Source organism: Ochotona curzoniae, unplaced genomic scaffold (assembly GCF_017591425.1).
Source record: "Ochotona curzoniae isolate NIBS_2020 unplaced genomic scaffold, NIBS_Ocur_1.0 contig_3819, whole genome shotgun sequence".
Classification (NCBI taxonomy): domain Eukaryota; kingdom Metazoa; phylum Chordata; class Mammalia; order Lagomorpha; family Ochotonidae; genus Ochotona; species Ochotona curzoniae.
Window position 1 is genome coordinate 36,758,876 of NW_024466004.1, and position 27,438 is coordinate 36,786,313.

Genomic DNA, 27,438 nt, shown 5'->3' on the forward strand with positions numbered 1-27,438 from the left:
ACCAGAGCTCCAGAGGGAGAACAGGGAGATCTTCCATCTGCTGGTTCCTTCCTTAGACGGCTGCAATGGCCAAGGCTGGGCCACGTCAAAGCCAGGAACCAGGAACTTGACCCAGGTCTCCCATGTAGGTGCAGGGGTCCAAGAACTTGGACCATACTTGGTTACTTTTCCCAGGATAAAGAGCAGCCTTGATGCAAATGTGCACCTAGATGGTATGCCAGTGTCGCAGATACAGCTTAACTTGTCATTCCACACAGAAGGCCCTTCCTTATGCTTCTTAATTTAAGAACTCATCGCTTTTATCACTTGTAGATATTATCAGCGATTACTATAAAAATATTAAAAATATATATATCTATATATGTTTAAAAAACAAGGAGCAGGAATGTGGCTTAGCAATCAAGATACCACTTGGGACAACCACATTCCATATGGGAGTGTCTGGTGTGGGCTCTGCTTCTGATGCCAACTCCTGCTAATGTGCACCTGGGAGGAACAAAGGTGGCTCGAGTACCAGGGTCCACAAAATCCACATGGGAGACCGGGACTAAGTTCTTGGCCCTTGGCTTTGGCATGGGCTGTTGTGGCATTTGGAGAATGAATCAGCAGATAGAAGCCCTTCGTTTCACAAAACTGAACACATTTTAAAGCATTTCATATTTCCTGTTTCTAATATTATTTCAATTCTGAGGTTTTTTTTTTTCTGTGTTTAATCCAAGTTCTTATTAAGTGGCTCCATATGAAAAATACCTGATAAGAGGACGGATAATGTAAATAGGATCTCATCTAAAACAAACATTATATTGTCTTTTCTATATTAAGGTTACATGTATCTAAATGTCAATCTTCGAAAAATTTTAAGTTTTAAATGATGCAAAATTTATATGCAGTTTTCACTGACTCATATTTTTGCAAAACAGACTTTAAAAAATAGATTTATTTATTTATTTGAAAAGCAATTGTATAGAGAGAGAAGGAGAGAGAAATCTCCATCTACTGGTTCACACTGCAAAAGGCCACAGTGGTCGGTAGGGGGCTGGGTAGGCTGAAACCAGGAGATTCTTCCAGGTCTCCCATGTAGGTGTAGGAACCCAAGCACTTGAGCCATCCTGTGATGCTTTCCAGGCACAGAAGAAGTGAATAAGATGGAAAGTGGAATGATGGGACAAAAACTAGCACCCATGCAAGATGCCAGTATCATAGGCAATGGCTTAACCTGCTAAGCCACAATGTCAACCCTAGACTTTTCACACCTACTGAGTTTTTAAATAATTTTCACTATCCCCAATAGTCAAAATCCTTATGCAACATGCAGGCATTTGGCCAAGCACTGAAGATGATGGGTCCCACATCTGAGTGTGTGGGTTCACATCTGGCTCCAGCTCCTGATTCTAATTTCCTGCTCATGCAGTGCTGGGACTGCTTCCCTGGGTGAAGGCTGCAGAAGATGGGCCTCTGCTATTCCTCCAGAGTATGTAGATGGCATTCTTGGCCCCTAAGTTTGGTAGTTGTGGGCAGTTAGGTGGAAGAGCCAGTAATAGGATTGCTGTCTGTCTGTTTCTCAAATAACGACAATAAATAATTCCATAGGGGCCACTGCGGCACATGCCACATGCGGCATGTACAACTGTGGAAAGTAGTGCATATCAATAAAAAAATCTGTTTTAGGGACCCACACCATGGCATAGCGGGCTAAACTTCTACCCATGGCACTGGCATCCTATATAGGGTCTCGTTATAGTCCTAGCTGCTCCACTTTCAATCCAGCTCCTTGCTTAAGGCCTGAAAAGATAGCATAATGTCCAAGCCATTGTGCCCCAGTACCCACGTGGGATTTGTGGAAGAAATCCCTGGCTCCCAGCTTCAGACCTGTCCAGCTCTGGCTGTTGTGGCTAACTGCAGAGTAACCAGCACATGGAAATCCTTCTCCGTCTCTCTTCCTCCCTTCTTCTGTCTTTCTATGGTGCTGACTTTGAAGTAAAACAAATCTTAATTCCTTAGGCAACTTACCTGTGTCATCCGCAGTTCTCCTAATAGATCGGTAAAGTTCTGGTTTCTTGTGGGCTCAGAATCTTCAGCTGCTTGAGATAAGAAACGACTTTTGTGCATCTGTTCTCTATTGTATTTTAAAAATAAAAAGGGTTATTTTTTAGAGACGAATTCCTGTCAATGCAAAATACTTAGTCCTTAAAAATTAAAAGTAACAAATGTCGAAGAAAATGAGTTACTTAAGACAGACGTTAATGCAAAGATTAAAATACTAATAACAGTACACTGCAAGCAAAATGGGATATTTAAGAAAACGAAACTCTAAGATAACAGGTTTACTTATAATACAGAAATACTTCTTTGCAATTCTAAGATATCAAATGTGCCCGCAAAGATGTGCTGCATTTCTTCTGTGGTGGTACAATAACATGTTTACATTTACATAAAAAATGCCCTCTGGTTGCCAACTGTGTAGCTGCTAGCTTTGCAAGCCATAGGGTATGCATTTTTCTATTTTCCATGAAATACAAGTATGAACTATCTGCAGTCCTGACTCTCCTATCCTAGGTTATGTGACAGCAAAGAGAAAAAAAGCATGTAATAAGTATGGTAAAAATCACAACATGCATGGTTAAAGAAACTTCTTCTGAAAGCAATCCTATCTAAGTGATTAGCAGTTATATGAAATGATGTACAAATAATAATTTCTAATATATATAATTATATATATTATTAAACTGAAAATCAATGTACAAATGAAAATAATTGAAAAAAAAGCAAATTTATTATTTCTCACAAAAAAATAAACATACTATTAATAACATAATAAAGTGCTTAGAAGATATCCAAGTATATTTGATATTAGAATTTCAAAAGAACTTACTTTAGAGATGCTAACTCACTGAATAAACTTTGGTTTTCCTTAAACATTCGCTCCTCATTTTTCTTGTTTTGTTCTTGGAGACTTTTCACTTGATTGTACAATCTTTCATTTTCCTTTAAAAATAGAAAACTGCATTTTAGTTAAAGGTCACTAGTACTAACATATAAACTTTTATATCTTTCGCTAACCTGGTATCTAATAACAATTTTTTCTAAAGCACTTAAAATGGCTTGAAAAAAATAAAGTTCAAGAATTCCTAAAGCTAAAGAGCTTAATGTCAGTACAACCCACTTCATTTCACAGACGCGTGGGGGAGTAGCTGAAGGCATCACCACATCCCAGCTGCTGGTGGGAAGACCCAGCAATGCTCTTTGAATGCTTTTCTGGTTTTCATTTGAGAAAGGAACAAAAACAATTACTGCTGAAGGAGTCAGGATACTTGGTATGTAAGAGCAAGGTAACTAGATATGATGGGCATTCATGCTTGTAGGTGATATTGTTAAACAGTAAATTAAGGATTGGATGTTTCACCAAATTGCATGTTAAGGAAAGCAGAGCAGAGAGTAGATCCAACCCACCACTGGGCCTGAGATAAACAGGGACTCAAACACTTCAGTACACAGTGAGAAGGAAAGGCACCCACCCTAGAAGCCCTGGCTTATTAACCTCTTTAAACTTAGTAATACGTTGAAAACCAAAGGCTTTGAAGATCTCACGTAAACAGACTGTTCCAGTGTAATTGGACTTATGGCTTGGCAGATGGTCTGTGCTTCAAACATACAGTTAATGAATCCCCAAAAATATTCAGATGCCTAAATTCTGTATCACCTTTGTAGCAACACAGTGTGCATAATTATATGGCTATGAAATCTTATGATTCTATGTATTGCATGACAGGAACAGACTGGGAGGCAAAAGGCTTGAACACTTCTAACATAGAGCGCAGCATGACCTGCAAAAATTATGTCCATTTCATTGTTAGCAAATGCATTAATCACAGGCTTTTTCTGAGGATATCCCAAGGTGGTAATGTAGTTTAAAAGGCAGGTGCAGCGCTCAGGTAATAGCTGTCAAAAGATAAGGACGTCATGAGAAAAAAGAAGGGGATACGAAGATGAAAAGGGGTGGGGAATAGGGCATGAGGATGACCTACACTACAAAACAGCAAATCTGTCCCGGCTGTGAGGCCAGCGCTGACATGCAGAAAATCTTTGTCCCTGTAGGACACAATGACCTCCTCACATTAAATTAAAACATTTTTCACCTTCAAGGCATTGGGAATTGATTCCAGATTTATATTTCTGAATGTAATAGCAAAGCAAGCCGGTCTCATATACCAAAAATCATCATAAAAACTAAAGAAAAATAGGACAGTATCTAAGGAGCATGCTATTAAAAATAGTGCCAGGCAAAAAATAAATGCTAACAGGCAACATGAACCGATTGGTGCTGCAGGCCAGGCTAAGAAAGAAAGAATGCTCTTACTAAGAGGCTGCTTTGTTTTGTTTAATTTCATGATTGCTGTATTAGGGAGGCGCAATTATAATTACTTTTTTACAGATGAATAAACTGAACTAGACAGGTAGTGATATTCTGAAGCTGTGCAACAGGTGGTAGAACTAAGCTCCCAAACCAGATTCTCTAAATCCAGACCATGCTTAGCCATGAGAAATGTGCACACTAGTCAAATTATTACTTGCTCATATTTCTCAGAGATTCGTATGTCTTATTTTTGTAATTAAAGGATCAACAACAAACTCATCAATGGCTGAAGAACTGTCATACCTGCTGATAGCCTTGAAGAAGTGTCTCTTGTTCTTGTATTTCTTTTTGAATTTGCTTCAGTTTTTCTCCAGTGACAGGGTCAGTTGGTTCTCCAAAATGTAACCACTTTTGTTTTTTGTTTGTTTCTTCAAAGCTACTTAACTTTGGGGGAAAAAGCAGAAATTGTTATATTTGGGGGAATAACATGATGAAGTAAAAATTGAGTCAGAAAGTGATTATTCCCTAGAATCATCTGATAAAGCTGACCACATTACAATGAGACATTAGAGTTAAATCAGCACAGTGGTGTTGTGTGCAGATGGTTCTGGCAAGCAGAATAAACTCAGATACGCTACATAGTGATGGGCCCAGAAAGTGAACCTTCTATACAGCAGTTTTTGCTGAAACTTGTATTTCTTTAAAGGTCAAAATGAACTGAGATGTTCCACAAAGCATTGTTAACAGCAGAAAACCATGAAAATGAACCAGGTTAAATTTAGAGGCCCCCAGCACCCCTAAGGAATTTAATTTTAGGCTCTTCAGTAAGAAAGCACTCTCCTGAGACATGTCCATATTTTCTATAGAGCAAATATATCAAGTCAAAGAGTTCCATGTACCAAGGATGGCAATGTGTTTAGAAGGAAAACTGAAACAATGTGTGTAGTACCTTAGCTTGAAGAATATAATTGTCTTGATTCAATTTGAAGAGTTCTTTTTCCTGTTGTCTCTTTAGTTCTTCCAACTTATTTTCTAGATCTTTCTCCTTTTCTGAGAATGTGACTTTGATTTGTTCAATCAGGGCTTGTGCACCCCTCCACTTGTCTTCAGCTTCCTGAACTCTTTTAAACATGAGTAACTCTTTCTCCTTGTTTCTACCACAGTATCCTGAGGAATCCTTTTAAGGAAAAGCATTTCTTCAATGTAGTGGATATACATAGACATTTGGGATGGAGGTGATTAAGAAAAAAAAAAAAAGCAAACACAAGAAAAATGACATCAAAGTGTTCTACTATATAAGCAAATAAATATATGTTCAACAAACAGAATATCACTGTAAAAATGAAATTGTATTACTTGTGTTTTTATTTGTGATTCAGTTTTAATGCCATTTTAGAATATCAAGAATTATATGAATAATTTGAAATCTAATACCTACGGTTTGAGATTGAAAATACAAGTCAATTTCTGTTGGCTCTTCATGCTTCTCAGGGGCAGCCAACCAACTTTCAGTTTTGGGAGCTGGTTTACCCAGAGCTGCAGGTTTGATGACTCTTGTTTCAGTTAAGATTTCTAAATAGCATAAACAATGGATAAAAGCACCGTTGATTCCAAGTTGAATGCATATTCAGTAATTATGTAACAATAAGTATAAACACAGCAGGAACACCAACACAAAGTGAGGATTTTAACCTCGATAGCTGCACAACATTAGCACAGCTGTTTCCCTAGGACAACTGAGATGATGTACCCCATGATCAACACTTTACTCAACTTGACACAGATGGCTAATTGATCCAGGACAAGCCTAATGACAAATGGAGCTAAATAAATGTGAGAAGAATGTAGGTTACGTTTAGGACTCATTGTTTTTACACAAGTAACTCTTTTGAGCGTTCATAGTAACAAGAATTTCTAAATGAAAATTCAAAGAGCAGCTAATAATTTTATGAAGTGCTTTACTTCAGATAAACTGGGCATTTGACACATACTGTTTATAAACAATGTATACCAAGATTCTGTGGGGTCTACATAATAAAAGAAGCTGCATGGAAAACTATCAATTAATGTAAATTTGATTTTAAAAGGTTCATAATGGGCCTAGTGCTGTACTATAGTGGGTAATGCTGCCACCTGCAGCACTGGCATTCCATTTGGGCCCAGTTTAGAGTCCTAGCTGCTCCACTTCAGATCCAGCTCACTGCTAATCTGCTTAAAGAAAGCGGCAGAGGAGGGCTCAAGTGCTTGAGTTCCTGCAACCATAAGAGAGATGTAGATGAAACTTGTAGCTCCTGGTTTTGGGAGTCCTGGCCATTGTGGCCATTTGTGGAGTGAAATAGTAGATGGGAAATCTCTGCATTTCAAATAAATATTTTAAAGAGGACTGATAATACATTTATAATGTCCTGTAACACATATGTATATGCATTGCAAATCAAATGTGACTAATGTATAAAATATTCCAATTTCAGCTATGAAAATGACCTGTTAAAATTTCTAAACAGCAGAAATAATTCTAAGGACAATATGTTATTCAGTTAATAATAAGCAACATCAAAGGAAACAGAAGGGATTTTAAAACCCACATTCATATAGTACAAGTCCGTAACTGAACACTCAATGAACATTATTTGATTGCCTTAGAGGCAGATGAAGATATTCAACAGTAACATTTTTCAAAAAATTTAAAAATGCTAACTTTTTAAATGTAGAGTTAAACTTTTCAAAAACAGTGTTACACTTGATTGTTAAAGTCAAAAGAAAAAACAAATTACCAACACCTTCTCATTGAAAGACTTTCTTCCAATCTTTTACTCCAGATGTGCAAAAATTTTTCTTAAAGAATAATGACTATAGGGGCCAACACAATGACTCAACAGTCTAATCCTTCACCTCCAATTGTAGCATCCCATATGGGTGCTGGCGTCCCAACTGCTGCACTTCCCATCCAGCTCCCTGCCTGAGGCCTGGGGAAACAGTGGAGGATGGCCCAAGTCTTTGGGATCCTGCACCTGCGGGGAGACCAGGAAGAAGCTCCTGGTTTCAGATCAGCTCAGTTTCTGGGTTGCAGCCATTTTGGGAGTGAACCAGCAGATGTAAGATCGCTCTGTTTCTCCTTTTCTGTGTAAATCTGCCTTTCCAATAAAATACTAAGTAAATAAATTATATTGAAAAGTCAGATATCCAGAGAGGAGGAAAGACAGACAGATCTCTCATCTGCTGATTCACTCTCCAAGTGGTCGCACCGGTCAGAGCTCAGCTGATCCGCAGCCAGGAACTTCTTCACATCTCCCATGCGGGTGCAGGGTCCCAAGGCTTTGGGCCGTCCTCTACTGCTTTCCCAGACCACAAGAGGGAGCTGGTTGAGAAGTGGGACTGCTGGGATTAGAACTGGTTCCCATATGGGAACCTGGCACATTCAAGGCGAGAACTTTGGCCACTAAGCCACCATGTTGGGCCCATAAAAAACAAATCTTGTTCACATACAAATACACACACACACACACACACACACACACACACACACACACACACAAAGGAAAAGAATCATGACTATAGTTATAGTGTATAATATAAGTCTTGGGAGAAACTTGTTAAAGCACTATTAAAGAAACTCTATGAATTTCTGGAAGTTCATTCATGTAACCAATGACTAGGCTGTGATTTGCCAGTGTAAGATTCTCCTTAGCACGAAGGGTTATTATCCTGCACAGCTGTAGTTGTTAGCTCTTCGGCAGCAGAATGCTCTCTGCTCTCTTCCTGAGTTTTCAGCTACCATTTCTCTCTCAGTGAGCTAAAGTATCTTAAATAATTCTCTCCCACATTGGTACATGGGCATCTTCTCCCTTTCTACATGAAAAAACATTTGCTTCAATCTAAAAGGCAAACAGGAAGACAAGACAGAATTTGGAACATGTGGCTCCTTCTTGAAAAAAAAAAAAAAACTTGAGAAAACTGTGCCAAATATGAAACCAATCAAAATAATTCTATAATGGAGAAACTATGGCATGGAGCCTGGAGGAAAGAAATCAACCTGTTTAATCAGAACTAAGACTGAAACCAAAAAGCAAAGGGGATTGATGATGATTCCTCTTTCAACAGAATATGGTACTTTGAGCAAATGAAATGAAAACCAACAGAAACATGTAGAAGGCCTGTGAGCTAGGAAAACACATTTCTTTATATTTCAAATAAGGGAAGGAATTAATGAAAAAAAGTCACCTTGAAACAATACTATATCTAGGGCAATCTGTGTTTTAACAGTCTACATATTAAATATTTGGAAGTTACAATGTTTTAGGGTAAATTTAAAATATTTTTCTTCTTATAAAGTAAAGCTAATTTTATTTTGAAAATCGGGGCAGGCATTACGGTCTAGCTGCTTGGAATGCCAATATCCCATACAGGAGTCCCCATTTAAGCCATAGATTCACTTTTGATTCTGCTTCCTGCTTCTTCACACCCTGGTGGGCAGTGGGAGAAAACTCAAGCAGCTGAATCCCTGCTACCCTCATGAGAGACCATAAAGCATTTCTGGGTTCCTGGCTTGGCTCTGCCATGGCCGTTGTAGGTATCCAGGAAATGAATCAGAAGATGGGTATGGGTTTGTGTGTCTGCCTTCTATAGCAACTTTCTTCTGTAATGGATTACAATCCAATGCAACAATTCTACTCCTCCTACTCACATTTAATTTACTTTTCACAGACACCTGCTTGTTGACTAGGACACCTCTTGTGAGATCCCAGGTTGAGTTCTTAGGGATTGGCATTGTGTTAAGCTGCTGCCTGCAATGCTAGTAGACCCTCTGAGTGCTCGCTGGGGGACCAGCAGCTCCACTTGGGACCAGCTCTTTATAATGCTGTGGAAAAGCAGTGGAAGACGATGGTTCAGGTACTTGGACTCCTGCTGCATACATGGGAGACGTGCATGGGGTTCCAGCCTCCAGGCTTGAGCCTGCTCCAAGACTGGGGCAGGAACCAGCAGATTGGAAAAAAAATTAAAGATTTTCATTTTTACTTTAAAGGCAGATCTATAGAGAGAAGGATAGACAGAGAGAAACATCTATCCACTGGTTCACTCCCCAGGTAGCTGCAATGGCTAGAGCTGAGCAGATCTAAAGCCAGGAGCCAGGAGCTTCCTCCAGGTCTCCCATGTGGGTATAGGGTCCAAGGCCTTGGGCCATCCTCTCCTGCTTTCCCGGGCCATACACATGGACATGAAATGCCGCCTATATGACATTCCAGTGTGTGCAAGGTGAGGATATAGCCACTAACCTATCGCTCCAGGCCCGAAAATGTGTCTCTCTGCCTCTCTGTATCTTCGCCTTTCTGATAAACTAAAAAAATCCTTAAAGAAAAAGATGAATTCTCAGCTCATCTTTCTTTACTGCTTAGCACCAAATGACTGAGAAAATTCTTCTTAAAACAACTCTAGCTTTGTCTTTCGGATTCCACCTGCTTTTAGGTTTCCTCCAATCTCATTCAGTCTTCTAATTCTTTTCTGCCTTTTTTTTTTTTTTAAGATTTGCTTGTTTATTTGCAAGGCACAGAGAGGGAGGACAGCCACTGGTCCACTCCCTAAGTGGTCAGAGTAGCCAGGTTCTAGTGAGGTGAAAGCTTGACAGGAGCTTCCAAGCAGGTGGCAAGGGCTTAAGTCAACTTCTGTTGCTTTCCCAGGTGCAGTAGCAGGAAGCTGGATCAGATGCAGAACAGCCAGGATCTGATTCAGCAGCATTGTGCAGTGCCAGCTCTGTAAGCACTGGCTTAAGCCAATCCATTTTGTGGACTCCTCATTTTGAACACTTAAGGTTAACATGTTAAAAATTACCTCTGTCAACTCACGCATCAAACAGACAACTCAAAATTAACATCTCAGAAGCTTAAGTCTTCTCTCCATGTGCAACCCTATTTTACTGTAGGACTCCTTATTCCAGCAGAGTAATTCCATCCTTCCATGTGTTAAAGCTTTGAAATTTAGTAACTCAAGACTAATTCCTCTGATTTTTGGTTCTGCCTTCTAAACATATCCTTACCTAATCATTTATTATCTCCATCCAGTGCCACTACCCTGGGTCAAGCTCCAGAAATGAAATCCTATATATTGCATTTCAGAAGAATGTAGTATCTTAAAATAAATTCACTTCATGAAAATGAGGGAAGAAATAAGCCACAGGTACAGAAATATATTATAACAAAAGAATATAATTACCTTTTTTCCTAGCTTGATGTGAGGAGGAAATAGATCTCACGCTTCTGTTTTTCATAATGTCCTTTGAAGTTTTCTTTTCAAGAGTAGAAAACCCCTTGAGTGGGGAACTGGGCTTGCCATAGCCTGAGCTCCTAACTGATGCATACAATCCACTCTGGTTTTTTTTTTTAAGCAAAGGAGGTGCGCTTCGGGCCTTCTTGTATGGCACCTGTTGACCAGTTACAGCCTCTTCTCCAGAACTGAGTTGAGATCGAAAAGTCTGTATACAAAAACCAAATTCTTCAGCGTGAATTTCAACTACTGTTAGGAAGGAAAAGTTAACATACAGCAAAATGCTAGTGATGACTCAACAATACTGTTTGTAAAAAGCAAACAACTATAATAAGGTTCTCTAATTCGAATCTTGGTACTTTGCAATCCATTTTCAAAGCCAGCATTAAAACAGGGTAAAGTAGATTATAAAGCAAAATAGTGCTACTGGAAAGCCAAATTTGTAATTATTAAAATGAACAGGAAGACAGCAAGGAAAAATATATTTTGAAATGACATTTGAAATCTTACCTTTCATTCTGAACTTCTCAAGATGTCATAAAAAATTTATTGAAACCTTGACTTATTCCACAAAAAATTGGAGATTTATAGTAAATATACAACTCATAATTATAAAATACAAATAGGATATTGAGATAGAATGATAAAGCAGAATGTCAAGAATAGAGGAAAAAGGGATAATGAAGCATAAATATCTTCAGTGAACTCTCACTTACCTACAATGTGAACTGTTGGAAAGACTGACAATGAATGCTACAATGAAAACAAAGTCTTTTTTTTTTCTTTTACTATCCAAATTCTGGGCTATCTTTGCAAAAAAAAAAAAAAAAGGCGGGGGGAGCAGAAATAAAAGGACTACTGTGAAGAACAGCTTCTGAAAGAAGTGCTACATTTAATTTGGAGACTGGAGCTATGCCCATAAACACCACCCACAAATCTTTACTGTGAGGTTAGTATGCAATCAGTTCCCAGCTTAAACAGCACACATTTATCAATAGTGTCTTACATATTTGACATTACTTCAGCTCTCAGTATATTAAATGATCCATACTTACGTTATTAATTTTGTCATCTTGAGGTAATAAAGGATTAACAGATAATTTTTTCTTCAGTATATCAAGGTACATTTTGTCAATATGTTCTTCTGTAGCAGTAACTGCTGGGGAGCTGTTTTCTAGACTCTCGTTTGCTGTCCTTTGCAAAATCACATTCTCATCATTTTTGTCCAAAAGTTGGTTCACGTGATACAGGTCTTCAGTCTGGACATCTGAGTCCACTTGAAGCGGTAAACTGCTGCAGTATTCAGTTTCCTTATAATCAGCAACTTTCTTCGAGCTATAAAATGAAATTGGACACAGGAATGAATCTTATTAATGACTCCTCAAGCACCAGTTATACATGCACACACGCATACAAAAGTGTTATTAACTATTCAAATTTAAGTTACTAATGTTCAATATAGTATTTACAATTTTTGTTGCTATGATACATTCATATAGTATTAAGTAACTGATTTTAAATTCTGACAATTTTAATATAGTGTAATAGAATTACATGAAAAACTCAAGACTTTAAAGAAAGCCCAAATCAAACAAAACTAAAATTCATTTGTTATTTCAGAGGCAGAGACAGTCAGTAAAGGCGTTAAAAAGTTATCTGATCCAATCCTACTCTGGTACTGGTGAAGGCGCAATCTCTAAGTTTGTTTCAGTTTCATTACTTGAAAAATTGATATTAAAGGTGCCTATGCTATTTGTTGCGAGGACCACATGAGACAGCAGAGCTGACACTGAGGTCTGTACAAATGCAAACTGCCTTATGACAAGTTACTGTGTTGTGCTACTGTCACACAAGGATTAGCCACAAATCCTTCCACCAAACTGAACAGCTAGGTGTTCATGAAGCCTGTTTTTTATGTAAGAACAGAATTTTGACCCTGTGAGACCTGGGCCGGTCTGTGACTAAGTCAAAACTAGCAGGCTTATGAAGAAAAAAAAAATCTATGACTCATGTAAGAAATAAAGTTCCCTCTTTCCCTTATTAGGAATCGACTGTTCCTGCATCATTTAGAAATGAAGAGAAATCATAGCTTTCAGGGGAGTTTTACGAACAATGGCAGACATTTTAGCAACATCAATTTCTTTTTACTTTTATCATCAGAAGAATTCTGATGAATTAACTGAGTAAAAACAATATGAAAAGGAAAAAGCAGTGATTCCTAAAGAAATTCATTCACACTCATGTTAGTCACTGGTATCTCACTACAAATCATCATATGGGACAAAAAACCAAAAACTGTAAGTTTCCAATGATACACAAGGAATAAAAAAAACCTCCCACATGTCAGTGTCATCCCCTGTACACACAATACAAGCCACAAAACTCATACCTGAGTGGTCGTAAATCAAAACCCCTGACCCCCAAAGAGTCTATTTTGATAGGTTTCATTAGCTCCTCTACAGTTGGCAGATCTAAAAAAAAGTTAAATTAAGAAAAAGTTATATAAATCATTTATTTTCCATGTCTAATATGACCAAATTACATTTCCTCTAATTGACATAGTTAAGGAAATACCTGAAGCAATAACCTGTTTCCCAGAACTGACTTGTTTGTACTGGGAAAACATTTTTTGATATTGATTAGAAGAATAAATTGTACTATTTGGCTCACATCTTAAACAAATCATTTCTGAATTTTCATATGCACAAATCTTTTAATTAAGTTCAGGGTCTACAAAACAACCACTCTAGCAAACTGTCTTTAAATGACACCTAATTAGAAACTATGGGATACAGTCTCAAATAGTTGAAAAATCTGATCTATCAACTTTTACCAGATTCAGTAGTAGAAATGTTTTTTGAAGACTCTTCATTTTCTTGAGGATGATCTTTCACTGAGCTCTTGGTATTTCCCATAGTGTGACATTCAATTCTCTGCTCATTTATATCCCCCAAAGAATGGGCTATTTGACAATAGGCTTGATGCAGGGCTTCAATGTCACTATTGCTTTGTCCATAAGAAACACCTGCTGAAATAAATGGCATCAAAAATACATTGGCAATACATAACACTGATATCATTAATTTGTTATAAGTGGTGAAGAAGGCTGAAGGACAGTTACAAAAGTTAACCTTAAGCTCGGGCAGCTTGTCCTGATAGGCTATCAGCATGAAATCACAGCGGCTCAGTCACTCTCCCACGAGTTGCAGCCTGATGTAACAGTCTATGTCATATTGCCCTGTCTACCACTGGATTTAACCAACATCTCATTGCATACAACTATTCTAAATTTCACACAATGACATTCCCTTGAAGGATACTACCCTTCCCTTTATTACTATGATTCTTTTACACTTTTTGCTTCTTACAACCTTACAATTTGCATTTTTACCTTTTTTTTTTTTAAAGATTTACTTATTTTTATTGGAAAGTCAGATTTACAGAGAGGAGAAAGAAAGAGAAAGAGAAAGATCTTCAGTCTGGTGGTTCACTTCCCAAGTAGCCACCATCAGAGAAGCTGAGCCGATCTGAAGCCACGAGCCAGGGTGCAGGGTCCCAAGGATTTGGGCCATCCTCCACTGCTTTCCCAGGCCACAAGCAGGGAGACGGATGGGCAGAGGAGGAGCTGGAACATGAACCAGTGCCCATATGAGATCCCGGCTCATACAAAGTGGGGACTTTAGCCACTAGGCTACAGCACTGGGCCACACAATTTGCATTTTTTTCAGCTTCAACTTATTCCTCGAAATTTGTAATCAAGTATGTGTTCCAAAATGTTAAAGCCACTATAATCAAAAGCAGCTTCCTATGGCCAAGCCCATCCCTTTCTTCAACCATGTGCATCATCTGACATTGCCGTCTTCCTGGATCCCATTTCTTTGGCCCCTTTTCTGTGTGATCCCCACCACGCTGAGCCTACTTCTCCATCTCTTGCATCAACAGCTCATTTCAGGGGCTACTTTCAGTGTTTTTAAATCCTCACACTGCTTTGACCCAGCTAGTTTCATCAAGATCCTTCCCCTTAGCTATCCGTTTGTGCCTTCCCAATCCATATTTGCATCTCTTTTCTAAATATAAACTCTCTAACAGACATTCAGATTGTCCGGTAAGAAAATCATACTTAAAATCTCTCCAAGTGAATTTGGGAATATAAATATATTTTCACAAAAACTTGTCATACTATCATTCCGTATTTTAGCTAATGGTATCCTTATATACTCCATCACCCCAAATAGAAATCTTGACACTATGATGGACCTTCTTCCTCACCATCCTCCTCTTCTCACCTGCTGACCAATTCTAGCACAAATAATTTGAAGGGACTGGAAACAAAAATCTCAGATTTTATAAGTATTTTCTTAATTATAACTTTTTAAAAATTAGAGTTATAGGAAGTGGAAGCCAAGAAGAAAAACAGTGACAAATCTTTTCTTAAGACTCATGCTAATAAATCAAATACAAAATACATCTTTGGCTGATCCTATTTTGCGCAGGAGAGGGCCCGGTTTCATGGAGTAACACAATCATTCCCTAAGCGCTCTAGGCATGCAGCCATGAAACAAAATGATACTTATCTGTGAGATAAATGAAATGAAAAATTAGAACTGGCCTGCTACTGGGAAAAACCTCATTTTTTTAAAATATTTACTTAACATTGTAAAAAGGTAATCTTTGAGTCTGTTTAATACCAAAACATGGTAAAACAAAAACAAAAAAAAATTGAATATTTCAGCTCTTAGGCCAAGTTCAAATGATTATTTGGATGCTTGCAAGCATATCTTTGAAATACAAGACATATGAAATACCCTACAGCCAGCAAGTGTTTAAACTGTATGTCTTCAGAAGGTTGAATAGTCTCTGTTATTAAAAAGAGTTGATACAGATAATGATAACAACCATACAGTGGCTACAGTTTTGTGTTTTACAATGTACTAGGTAGATCTGATAGAACACTGTAGTCTGACTCAGTTTTTGACCTGGTTGCTGATTATATGGCTGTATAAGCACCATTATTATTCTCAAACTTTAAAAGCATTTCTAGTCTGTACTTTAACCATCTAACTATTAAAGTAACAGTTCCATGTTAGAAATATTTATTTATGCTCATTTTATTGGGGAAAAAAAGGAGAAAGACCAAGGGAAGGAGAAAGGGAGAAGAAGAGAGAGAGAGAGAGAAGTAAAAGACAGGGATCTTCCATCCTTTAGTTCACTCCACAAATGCTGCAACAGTCAGGGCAGGGCCAGGCTCAAGCCAAGAGTTCAGAATTCTCTTGGTATTTGGCAGGGACACAAGCACTTGAGCCATCATCTTCTGCCTCCTTGGATGTGCCTCCAACTGTAAGCTTTCAGGTATCTTTAAATAGCATCCCAAGTGGAAGAGCTGGGACCTGATCCAAGTGCTCCCATATGAAATACAAATATCCCAAGTAATAACTGTGTCCCTAATTAATTTTATATGTAAATACAAAAACTGTGAACTATAAATTTATATTTATAAAAATAGCATTTTACCCACATATAATGTTCTATATAATTGGATAAAATTCACTGCTTCTTTAATAGAGTTTTTAAGAGGCATTATCTCAAAGAACCTTACAAGCTTTGGGACAGCTTAATTGACCATTAATAATTCAGAACCATGGGATTTACTCTTACTCCTAAAGAGAGGGGAAGAGCTGTTTTTGCTCTTAAGGAAAAAAACAGAAAGCCAAAGTCCCATTTCTCTTAAATATGGCAGAAACAACACTACCACGAGGCACACTAAATTGGTTATTTACTTACAGTGCTACACTCACTGATTACAGAATGGTTATTTTAAAGCTCATTTTTGCATAACATTTTAGTACTAACTGCTATCATTAGCAAATTCTGATTATTTAAGCTAAGTACAGTGGGAAAACCTGAGGTAAAAAGTTTTATTGTCACAGGAAATGAAATAAATAAAATATAAGGTATTACAGAGAATAGCCAGTTTTTAAATACATTTACCTGTTTCTGTCATTTCATTATCAGTCAGTTCCTGTAGGGCTTTTGGCTTAGTTGTCACTTTATCTTGCTCATTAAGATTAATTTCTTCAATAGAATCTAATGAATCAAGCAGTACAACTGGAAGAATATACAAAACAATTTATAAGGATTGTAATCTGTGTAGTTTGTCACATACAACAAATACAAAGATAAATGTTTATATATAAATGGTAGTCTTGTTTATACACAGCCATACACAAAACAAGCATGATATGTATATGAGGAGTCTTCAAAAACCTCATGAAAATTTCTCAGTATCTTTTAATTCCATTTGTCCACCAACATTTTGAAGTCCTCTCTTATAAAACAGGTATGTTTTTTTTTTTTTAAGACCGCTATTTATTTCTATTAAAAAGACAGATATACAGAGAGGAGGAAAGACAGCTGAGCAGGGCACCCACTTCATAAAAGGGACAGCCCCAACGCGGTGTGAAACCATTCTCGTGGGTCCCTGTTCTACCTAGATGAATGTGGTCTCCAGAGTGGCTCAAGGACTCTCCTTTGTGGCACAGGGCTATGGCCATCCTCTGCCTACATGACTCTAAGAGAATGACAGTGAAACCACAACCTGGGAGAAAGGCTTTCCTAGTAACAGTGTTGCAAAAACCTTGGGCTTCGGTACGTTTTCAGCATATTGACACAGAGAGAAAGATCCTCCATCTGATGATTCATTTCCCAAGCGGCTGCGATGGCCAGATCTGAGCTGAGCCAAAGCCAGGAGCCTGGAGCTTTTTCTGGGTCTCCCAAATGGCTGCAGGGTCCCAAGGCTTTGGGCCGTCCCACACTGTTTTCCTAGGCCACAAGCAGGGAGCTGGATGAGAAGCAGGGCCACCAGGATTAGAACCACATGGGATCCCTGCGTGTACAAGGTGAGGACTTTAACCATGACACCATCGCGCTGGGCCTACAGGTGTGATTTGGTTATATCTAAGAGGGTAAGTTAACATGAACATACATATTTACGCTTATAAACAGATCTAATGAAAGTAACAGCAAAAAAAAAAGACTTCAAATGTAACAGGATAGATTCATGACAGGCACACGGAACACATTACTGAGAAAAGTTGTGAACTTTAAAAGAGATCTAAAAAGACAGTGATTTACTCAAAATTATTAAGAAGGTATTCTGAAGTTTAATTTCTGCTACCTAAAATATACAAATACAGATAATATTTACCATTAGCCAACATGCAGGTTTTCTCTTTTTCCTAAGGGAAAAGAAAATAATTTTTTATTTTGAAATAAAAATTACATAGGATGATCATAATGCAGACAAAGTTTTAAAACTAGTGCTTTACTCCATTATGGACAGAACAGGAACGATGCATTCTAGGTTTTCCTTTCCATTCTTGTTCATGAAAAGTCAAATCATAGCTCTGAGAAGACTCTTACAAGTTTCAGAAATTACCAGAATTAACTCAGGTTTTCAAAAGCCTTGCTTACAGTGTCTAGATATCTACTTTTGCTCCCTGAACTTGCTCAAAATTCCTGCTTCTGAACATTAAGCTAACAGAACTATTTCATGAGTCCTACAACTGTATCATCATCATAAAGTTTTCTTTCTTGCTAAAAACGATCAAATACATCTTTTTCTGTTTCATCCACATTTCAAAAGAAACAAATTTCAGGAATGCAAGCCATTAAACAGCAAGATAGGTTAAGCTCTTCAATATTACAAGTATCCTTAGAACAGAAATAGTATGACCTGCTGACTACACAGTGTGTGTGAAATTATTTGGCCTGGCAAGGCAACCATAGGCAGGAACCAAAATTCAATACATCTACAGCAGGCTAATTTTTGAGCTGATAATTTCATGTGGCTCTCAAAAGATATTACAAATATTTAAATGACCATTGGCAGGAAAAAGACTTACCACTGCCTTAAAATAACTCCTAATTAGTGTCAACATACTCCTTATTAGCCTAGAAAGTGTGGAGGGTCTTTCCACAGTAACAAAGTTTCAATATTTTAATTTTGACTCTTACCCAGATCACTGTTTGTGAGGCTTCCACATTTAGATTGAAAAATCTTAGTGCAGGGAAACCCTCCTAATATACCGTGCAGTACACATTTTACTGACCTACTGATTTTCTCATAAAATGTTATGATTGCCTGCATCATGTGTAAGTCTCAAAACAAAGAGAGAACCAATGACAACGTTCCAAGTCACTTTAAAGTGAAGAGCATTTAAGTATACCTGAAAACTATTTTGTCCTTGGTTTGCAGTCAGTGTTTCATACATGCTGAAAATACCCAGCCCTAACACGTAGTCCCAAAAGACCAGGTGTAGCAGAACAAAATAACAAATAACTTTATTAACCACGATCAGAAATTTTCACAGTTAAATTCCATATAATTCACTATAAGCTGCATAATTCTTTAGCCATAAACAAGTCTTGCTAAGAACTTGGAAAGGAGAGAATTAGAGCATAGCACTAATTCTCTGAAAGGGAAAGGAAAAACGTAACTCATTTTCTAAGTCAACTGAGTTTTAGATCCTTCTGCTACAATTAGCATACATTCCTAGGAGGGGGCATTTATTGTGCTTTACAAGGAAAGAATCCTATCAAACAAAACTGTAATTTAATAAATTATTCAAAAGGACACTTTGAGATTTTAATGAAGCTTTCGGTTTCTATAAGGGAATCAACTCTCATAATTTCATCAGACATCCTGAGTTAAGCAAATGTACAACAGAGTGCTTAGGGACACGGAAGTTGACAACAAGGAGCCAGACTATGCAGAATACTATATTTTGAGTTCCTCATACAATAAGTTAGCGAAGTTGAAGAAGTTGCATAATTGAAGCATACCTTCTTGGGTACACATATATTCTTTGATTTGGGATTTTCTGTTGAATGAGGCTCTTCATCTTTGGCAGTCAAAGGTTCGTCAATATCTTCATCTTCAAAATCATCACTGTAATGTTCTAAAATAAAGATTTTTAAAAGTACAAGAATGACACTTTCAAAAGAGCTAAATTTAGGAAAACAGGCTGAGGTGTGAAGAAAATTTAATCAGCATATCAAAGAGCTATCTGTACCTCCTTGTTTATAGCAGCTCAATTCACAATACTAAGAAATGGAATCAACCCAGAGGTTCATTACCTGATGATGAAATCATATACATGATGGAACATAACTCAAGCATTAAAAAAGAAAAAGGAACAAAGAAAGATGTTCACAAAAAATGGATGCAGCTGTAGATCACTATGTTTAGTGAAATAATCCAGTCTGCAAAAGACAAATACTATTATGTTTTCCCTGACTTACAGCAACTAGCAAAGTATAAGAAAAAGTAGTGAGGGGCCAGCACCATAGCACAGAAGGCTAAGCTTCTGTCTGCAGTGCTGGCATTCCATATAGGCACTGGTCTGAGTCACAGCTGCTCCACTTCCAATCCAGCTCCTTGCTTATGGAGTATGGTCCAAATGCTTAAGAGACACAGAACAAACTCCTGGCTTCCAACGGGCTCAGCTGTATACGTTAAGGTCATTTGGGGATTGAATCAATTTAAGAAAGATCTCTCTTTTTTCCTTCTTTCTCTGTAACTCTGCCTTTCAAATAAAATTAAATAAAAATCTTTAAAAAAAAGTGTAATGTAAATCGGGTGCAACTGACATTTTGCGATTGGATGGCTGTTTCCGGCCCTGTCTATAAACCTGAGTAACAGTGGTTCTTCTGTGGTTGGTTTTCTGGGACTAGTTGTTAAATTCTTTATGTAACAGAGGATTAAGTTTGTGATTATAAAGTAAATTGAAAATGTGTCATTGAAAATTAAGAATAAGGAGGGGGGGAGGGTAGGGAAGGAAACAGCAAATGCTCTTAAAACTATACATATGGGATGTGAGGATGATCTGGCTGTGACATCTGTCACCCCGTTGATCGCCAGGGTTGATTCGGCTGATCTGGCTGGCTAGGCAGGTGTCCCCTTCCTCCCTCACCGCTCCATGTGTGTCCCTCCCGAAGCTGCGCGCTCGGTCGAAGAGGGCGACCATCCCCGCTAGAGGAGGACCAGTCTTCAGTCAAGGGTATACGAGTAGCTCCGCTCCCCTGCTAGAACCTCCAAACAAGCTCTCAAAACTGTACATATGAAATTTGTTACCTCTACATAAAATGCAAAAACCTAAATAAATAAATAAATAAATAAATAAACGAACTAATGGCTAATAGCTAATATCCAGACCACTCAAGCAGCCCCCTCCGAACATTCTTCCCCACATTGGAATCTAAGGTGACATCAAATCACCATCTCCAGTCTCTGGGCACTGGTGTAGTTTGACAGCAAGGAGTAAGCCCTCTTTCTCTCCCCTTACTATGGACACAGGAGAAAAAAACCATCTAACACATCTATCTCACCCACCTACCTCCAACCTCGACCCTCCCCACCCTAACCAGAGACCCACACAGGCACGCATCCTTCTCAATTATATGAACAATATTAAACTAAAATATTAAAAAGAATTAATGGCTTGAATATTTTTGATTGGGAAGGAAACTATAAATCCAGATTGATGACTGCACAAATTACAAACAGGATAAACATTAAGGACAAGGAGTCACATCATATGCAAATTGCAAAGAAACAAGGAGAAAGAAAAAAACAGGAAAAAAATACTTAAAGAAAAAAACCCTCTCATCTACAATTCTATGTCAATTAAAACTATTCTTCAAAAGTGAAGGTGAAATATATTTATAGACAAGTAAATGCTAAGAGGATTTGTTCTTGGTAGTATTCTATATGACAAGAAATGCTAAAGGAATTTCTTTAAGTTGAAGAATAACTTGAGATGGAGACTCAATTCTAGAAAAGAACTGGAATTATAAATTTTTATTTAAATACACACTTCATTATTCTTCAAACATCTTTTGAAGTGATAACTGAGGGGCTGGTGTTGTGGTATACCAGGTGAAACTGCTGCCTACAATGCTGGCATCCCAAATGGGCACAGCTTTCTGTCATGCTTGCTCTACTTCCCACACAGTTTACTGGAAAAACAGAAGGCAGGCCAAGTGCCTGGTCCCCTGCTGCCTGTGTGGGAGACCTGGAAGGAGTTTCTTATTCTGGCTTTGGCCTGGCCCACCCCTAACCATAGTAAATCAGCAGACAGAAGATCTCCCTCTCTGTCTCTCACTTTTCCTAGCTCTTTCAGATAAAGAGATCTTTAAAATTTTTATTGCTTTAATAACAACAACAACAACAACAACAACGCCCTGGAGGACTTTAAGACATAGAAAAGAGGGGTGGGCATTTGGCTGTTATACTGCATTAATTTGCTGCTTATGACATTTGCATCTGATATCTGACTACCTGGCTTGAATCCTTGCTATTTCGCTATTCCACTTCTTATTCTCCCTCCTGCTAATGTGTACCCCAAAAGGCAGCAAATGATGGCTAAAGCACCTGAGTTCTCGTCACTTATGTGAAGGACTCACATGGAACTCTGGGCTCCTGGCTTTGGCCTGGTTCTGTCCTGGCTGCTATGGGCACTTGGGCAATTCTCAGCAAATAGAAGATCTTCCTTCATCTGACTCTTTCTGGCTCTCTGCCTTTCAAATAAGGTGAAAACAATAAAAGTGAATCTTAACAACAACATTTGTAGGAGACAAATATATGATAAGATAATGAAATGGATGGGAGGAGTTTAAAGTAGTCTTTAAGAAGGCAAAGACACATATGGTATATCATAAAGTGACTAAAAATTTAAAAAAAAAGAATTCAATTAAGAAGTTAAAAAAAAAATCATAAATATTCCAGCCTCTAGAATGCAGGACAAAGGCAACAGCAATAACAATAAGAAACTCAAAAAAACGAATAGCAAATCAGTAAATAATTGCATCATTGTTTTGTGACGGGAGGAACAGTTGAATTAAAAATCAGAAATGGTCAGATTGAATAAAAAAGCAAAAATCCAGCTATATGCATTCTAAAACACAGCCACATTGAAAGTCCAAAGCACAGAGAAAGACGCCTCGTATGTACCTTTCCACTGACATGTTGTGATTTCAGAGTCCCAAAATACTGGCACAAATATTGCTTTCTCCTGCAATCACAACAAATCCACAGCCTACTCTCATCTCAAACAATTTCTTACTAGTTCAAATTGTGACAGACACAGGCAACCATATTCCACCTGTTCAAGGCTCTTTCCAAGACCATACGATCTTTTTATTTTTTTGTTGGATCAGCAACTTTATTACAAACTGTGTATCTTTTCAAATATTGTACATTTTAAAAATAACTTACCTGCTAGTTCTTCATGTCTTGATTCATTCTGACACTGATCTTTAGTTAGTTCTACATTGGCTTGATTACTGGAAAAAACATTTAATTTAATATCACATGTCAATAATACATTTTCATAAAATCATTCATGTATACTTTAAAAGTTATGCATGAAGTACTTGCACAAGTTTGTGGAAAATTGGAATTAAAGCATGTTCATCTTCACATGAGAAATATAAAAATCCATGCAGTTTTTTAAAAATGTGCATTTTCCAAGAATTTTCTGAAGAAGCATTGTTTAAGTACTCTTGCTCTATCAAAAGCTAAAAATACCCAAGAAAAGGGCTTATAAATGATCCTCTTTCACTGATAAGATTCTAAAAGCACACACAACAAACGCAAAAATAGACAAACAGAATTTTATCAAACTAAGAAGCTGACGGACAGCAAAGGAAACACAGTGAAGAGACAACTAGCAAGATGTGAAAAAAACACGTGCAAACTATTCATCTCACTGCAGAGGTGAATATATACCACATATGGAATTATAATTGAAAAACTCAACAACAGAAAAACAAATACTCTAGGTTAATGAACGGGCAATAGATCTGAAAGATATTACTCCAAAGAGGATATACAAATGGCCAACAATATATATACACCATACTACTAGCCATCAGGAAACTGCAAATCAAAGCTAAAAAGAGATCTATTATAAAAAGACAAAAATAAATGGTGAGGAGCATGTAGCAGAAAGAAACCTTTGTAACTCTTGGTAGGAATATAAACTGGTACATCCATTCATGGGGAAGGGTGTAGGGGTTCCCCAAAAACCAGAAACAGAAATGTTGTATGATCCACCCTTTTCACTACTGAGTATATATCCAAAGGAAATGAAATCAGACTGCTGAAGAGATATCTGAATCGGTATGTTTATGTAGCAGTATTTACAACAGGTTAACATCTGGACTCAATCTAAGTGTTCACTGATGTATGAATGGATAAAGCTAATGTTACATATTTGCATGTGCACAAACACAATGAGGTAATAATATGCACTAAGACAGAATGAAGTCTTGAAAGCTTCAGCAAAATGGACAGAAGTGGAGATCACTGTCTTTATGTGAAATAAGCCAGAGAAAGACAAATACTACATGCTTTCTTTCACACACAAAAAGTTTTAAAACTATCTATCTATGATTTGAGTAGAGGAAATGGGTAAGGGAAGGGTAGAGCAAGGTGACTGGGAGAGTTTACATAATGGGCACAAAAACACAGCAGGGTTAGTGCAGTGCGTTCTAGTGTTTTTCAGCCCAGTGCAGTAACTATGACTCATGAAAATCTATAATATTTTATATAAAAAACTGGAACAGAAGACCCAATATGTTCCAAATACAAAGAAAAACGAGGCTGGTTGTTCTGCATGTCTGTGTGTTGCACTGCACCCTTTGAAAATGTGCCAGAACACACCCGATCTCGTCTGATCTCAGAAAATGTGCCAGAGGGGCTGGTGTTGTGCTTTAACAAGTAAAGCATCGCCTGAGAAGCTGGTTCAAATGACCATCTAGCTCTCTACTACTGTGCTTGGGAAAAGCAACAAAAGATGGTCCAATCACTTGGGCCCCGGCATCTAAGAGGTAGAGCCTGGTGGCTCCTCACTTTGGCCTGGCCCACCACTGACTACTGCGACCAGTTGGCAGGATCAGTGCTTGGAAGATCTCTGTAGCTGTAACTCTACCTTTCCAGTAAATAAATCTTCAAAAAGTACAAGCATCATGTGTTAATCCAAAATCAAAAATAAATTAAAAAAATAAAATCCAGGTCCTCAGAGGCTAAGACTAACTGTAGCTGCAAAAGTACTTGTACACATTCACACTTACGCATCTCGTAACCCAGAAATTGCTTCTACACTGATGATTAGGAGTTTCAAAACTGCAATAACCAGTCAAGTCTACATGGAGGCCAGAAATAAATGCCAAGGTCAGCATTTCTATGCCAGGAAGCAATCTGACCCCGATTAGGGATGTGAAATAGGAACCTTAAAATGAAACACTCAGCATGGATAATAAGGAAGCCTGAGCATGCTTTAAGTACTGGATATATTAATTCACATGTTTTTTTTTCCCCCAAAACAAGGAATCAGCTTCACCTTTTTTTCAGTCTATGAATCCTGTCTTAAGTGAAAGCAGACCTGAGAAATTAGAACTGTAATAATAGTCACAACAAACACCTAATACTGCATGCTCAATGCTGCACTGCACTCTGGCCCGACAGTTCTAAAACAAGAAATATCAATAGCGGGAAGAATACGGTGGAGGCAGAAGAATAAGGAGTTGGTATGGTGCAGCATTTACTGCTCCTTGCCACAATGTCGGCATTCCGTATCAGACAGCCAGGGTGAGCCGGGCTGCTTGACTTCGGGTTCAGCATTTAATGTGCCTGGGAAGACAGAGGCCCTTTACTGTATGTGGTACAGCAGGACAGTTTCTGGCTCCTGGCTTTGGCCCGGCCCAGACTTGGCTGTGCTGTCACTTGTGGAGTAAACCAGCACACAGAACTTGCTTTTTTTTTTTTAACACACAAGAAAAAATAAGAAATAGTGCAGCTGTAGGCATTCTGCCACAGTGGGGGCAAGCTGCCTCTTGGGATGCCGGCATGCCCTATCAGAGTGCCTGGTTCAAGTCCTGGCTCTCTGGCTTCAACCCAGTTTCCTGCTGATATTCCTGGGAGGGAATCACAGTTTAATTGCCTGGCCCAGTCACCCACATGGAGGATCCAGAGATTTCAGGACTCTAGCTATAGCCTGTCTAGCCCTGGTTGTCAGCTCTCAATGCATATTCTGTTTATACACAAGAACAGCTTCGACTATAATAAGGAACAGAGAATAGAACTTAAAATAATAAGGTTTTTGCCTCTTTTACTGATTACCATCCATGTATACATCATTCAAAAATAGAAAAGCATAAGTATTTAATAGCTTATAATGTTTACCTATACAAAGCTTTGAAACGTGTAGAGTCATTAGAATCCAATTCTTCATTTAATTTTGAATAATCAATGGAAGACGTCAAGCCTTTCTCAAGCCTGGCAAAAAACTGCTCTTTCTCTTCCTGTTCCTCTAATGTGTCCAAACCCAGTCCAAGAATACTAGGACTGGGCTCAGGAAGTACGAGCTCTAAACAGAAAGCATAAAATTACATTAATATTCAGAATTCCAACACAATTCATTAACATGATGCATTTATTGACATAACACAGTAAATTTAGTTTTTTTTTTTTTTTTACGAATTTAACGTAACTGCCCACCCACAAAATAGATTCATATTGTATCAATATATAAAGTTTAAGGTTAAGGTTTATGCAAAGGTGTAATTCTACATCTTTACAGATATTAAATCTGCTTTTTTACTTTGGTGAATGAGGTTCCAAGATCTTTGAGTTAATTTTTGTAAAAATTCTGAACTTCAGCTCAATAGCTAAGATATTCCTCCCATGTCTTACCATTTGCTTCTAAGCTGTCAACACTTAAGAGAGAAGTTCCACTGCTCTTAAGAAACTGAATCTTTTCAGCAGACTCCTCGTCTGCCTCCAGAACAGGCGGAGACATCTTCTTGGTTTTCAAATAGCTCACATTTGTCCCAAGCAATCCTAGGAGGAGATTTCAAACAATTAGATATCGATGTTGACAGAACTGTACGGATCTCTATGCCACCATAAAATCTGCTGTACTAATTTTGTACATTGTGGCTCTTTAATATACATGCTCTGTAATCCATCAGACCCAAATTTCAAAGAAAATAATTACTTGGTAGTAATATATCTTACTAACTAAATTATTTCAAAATTTGCATTTTGAAAATAATGCAAATGCATTTGATATTATAAAAATTTGCATAATGAAAACTTTTTAGAAAAACTACATTGAAGCACAAGTACTTAACAGAGTCTACAACGCTATAAAAGAATAACCACAATTGTATTGCTTTGTAATACAATTGCAAATAAGCTTGTGGGTAGTCAAGGTTAATAAAACCCAAGACAGAAAAGTAGGTATATGAAATAACAATAACTACACAAGACTTTTTTTAGCACAAACACCACTTGAAGTAGAGATGAAAATACCAATCTGTGTGTTTTTTTTAAAGATTTATTTGTCTTAGAATAACAGATTAAATTCATGGAGAGAAGATTTTCTGCCCACTGATTCACTCCTCAAATAGCCACAATGGCTGGAACTGAGTCATTCTGAAGCAAGGAGCCAGGAGTTTTTTCTGGGTCTCCCACATGAATGCAGGATTCCAGAGATTTGGCCCATCCTTCACTGCTTTTCCAGCTCATGAGCAGGGAACTAGATAGGAATTGGAGCAGGTGGGACATGAACTGGCACACATATGGATGCTGGCACTTGCAAGGTAAGGATCTAGCCACTGTGCCATTGTACCAAGACCCAAACATCTTTCAAAGTCCCTATTTCAAAAATATTAGAATCTGTGGCTCACATTAGGACCTATACATTGTTAGGGGAGGAAAGACTCCCAAATAGTAAGCTTGACACAGCTGCAGAAATGAAAGA

At 37.9% G+C, this 27,438-nt stretch overlaps 1 protein-coding gene across 1 annotated transcript in view; it reads right to left on the bottom strand.

Moving 5' to 3' along the window:
- CEP162 (centrosomal protein 162) overlaps positions 1-27,438 on the bottom strand; it is a 67,378-nt gene that overhangs the window by 26,182 nt on the left and 13,758 nt on the right. Inside the window, exons 3-17 of the mRNA XM_040983707.1 lie at positions 26,367-26,513; positions 25,857-26,040; positions 22,887-22,954; positions 19,454-19,569; positions 17,817-17,847; positions 16,601-16,717; positions 13,446-13,637; positions 13,002-13,083; positions 11,668-11,947; positions 10,562-10,820; positions 5,793-5,926; positions 5,304-5,531; positions 4,658-4,798; positions 2,873-2,985; positions 2,011-2,116 (exon numbers count right to left, since the gene is read on the bottom strand). Coding sequence (XP_040839641.1) covers positions 2,011-2,116; positions 2,873-2,985; positions 4,658-4,798; positions 5,304-5,531; positions 5,793-5,926; positions 10,562-10,820; positions 11,668-11,947; positions 13,002-13,083; positions 13,446-13,637; positions 16,601-16,717; positions 17,817-17,847; positions 19,454-19,569; positions 22,887-22,954; positions 25,857-26,040; positions 26,367-26,513 — 2,198 coding nt within the window. The remainder of the gene's footprint in view (positions 1-2,010; positions 2,117-2,872; positions 2,986-4,657; positions 4,799-5,303; positions 5,532-5,792; positions 5,927-10,561; positions 10,821-11,667; positions 11,948-13,001; positions 13,084-13,445; positions 13,638-16,600; positions 16,718-17,816; positions 17,848-19,453; positions 19,570-22,886; positions 22,955-25,856; positions 26,041-26,366; positions 26,514-27,438) is intronic.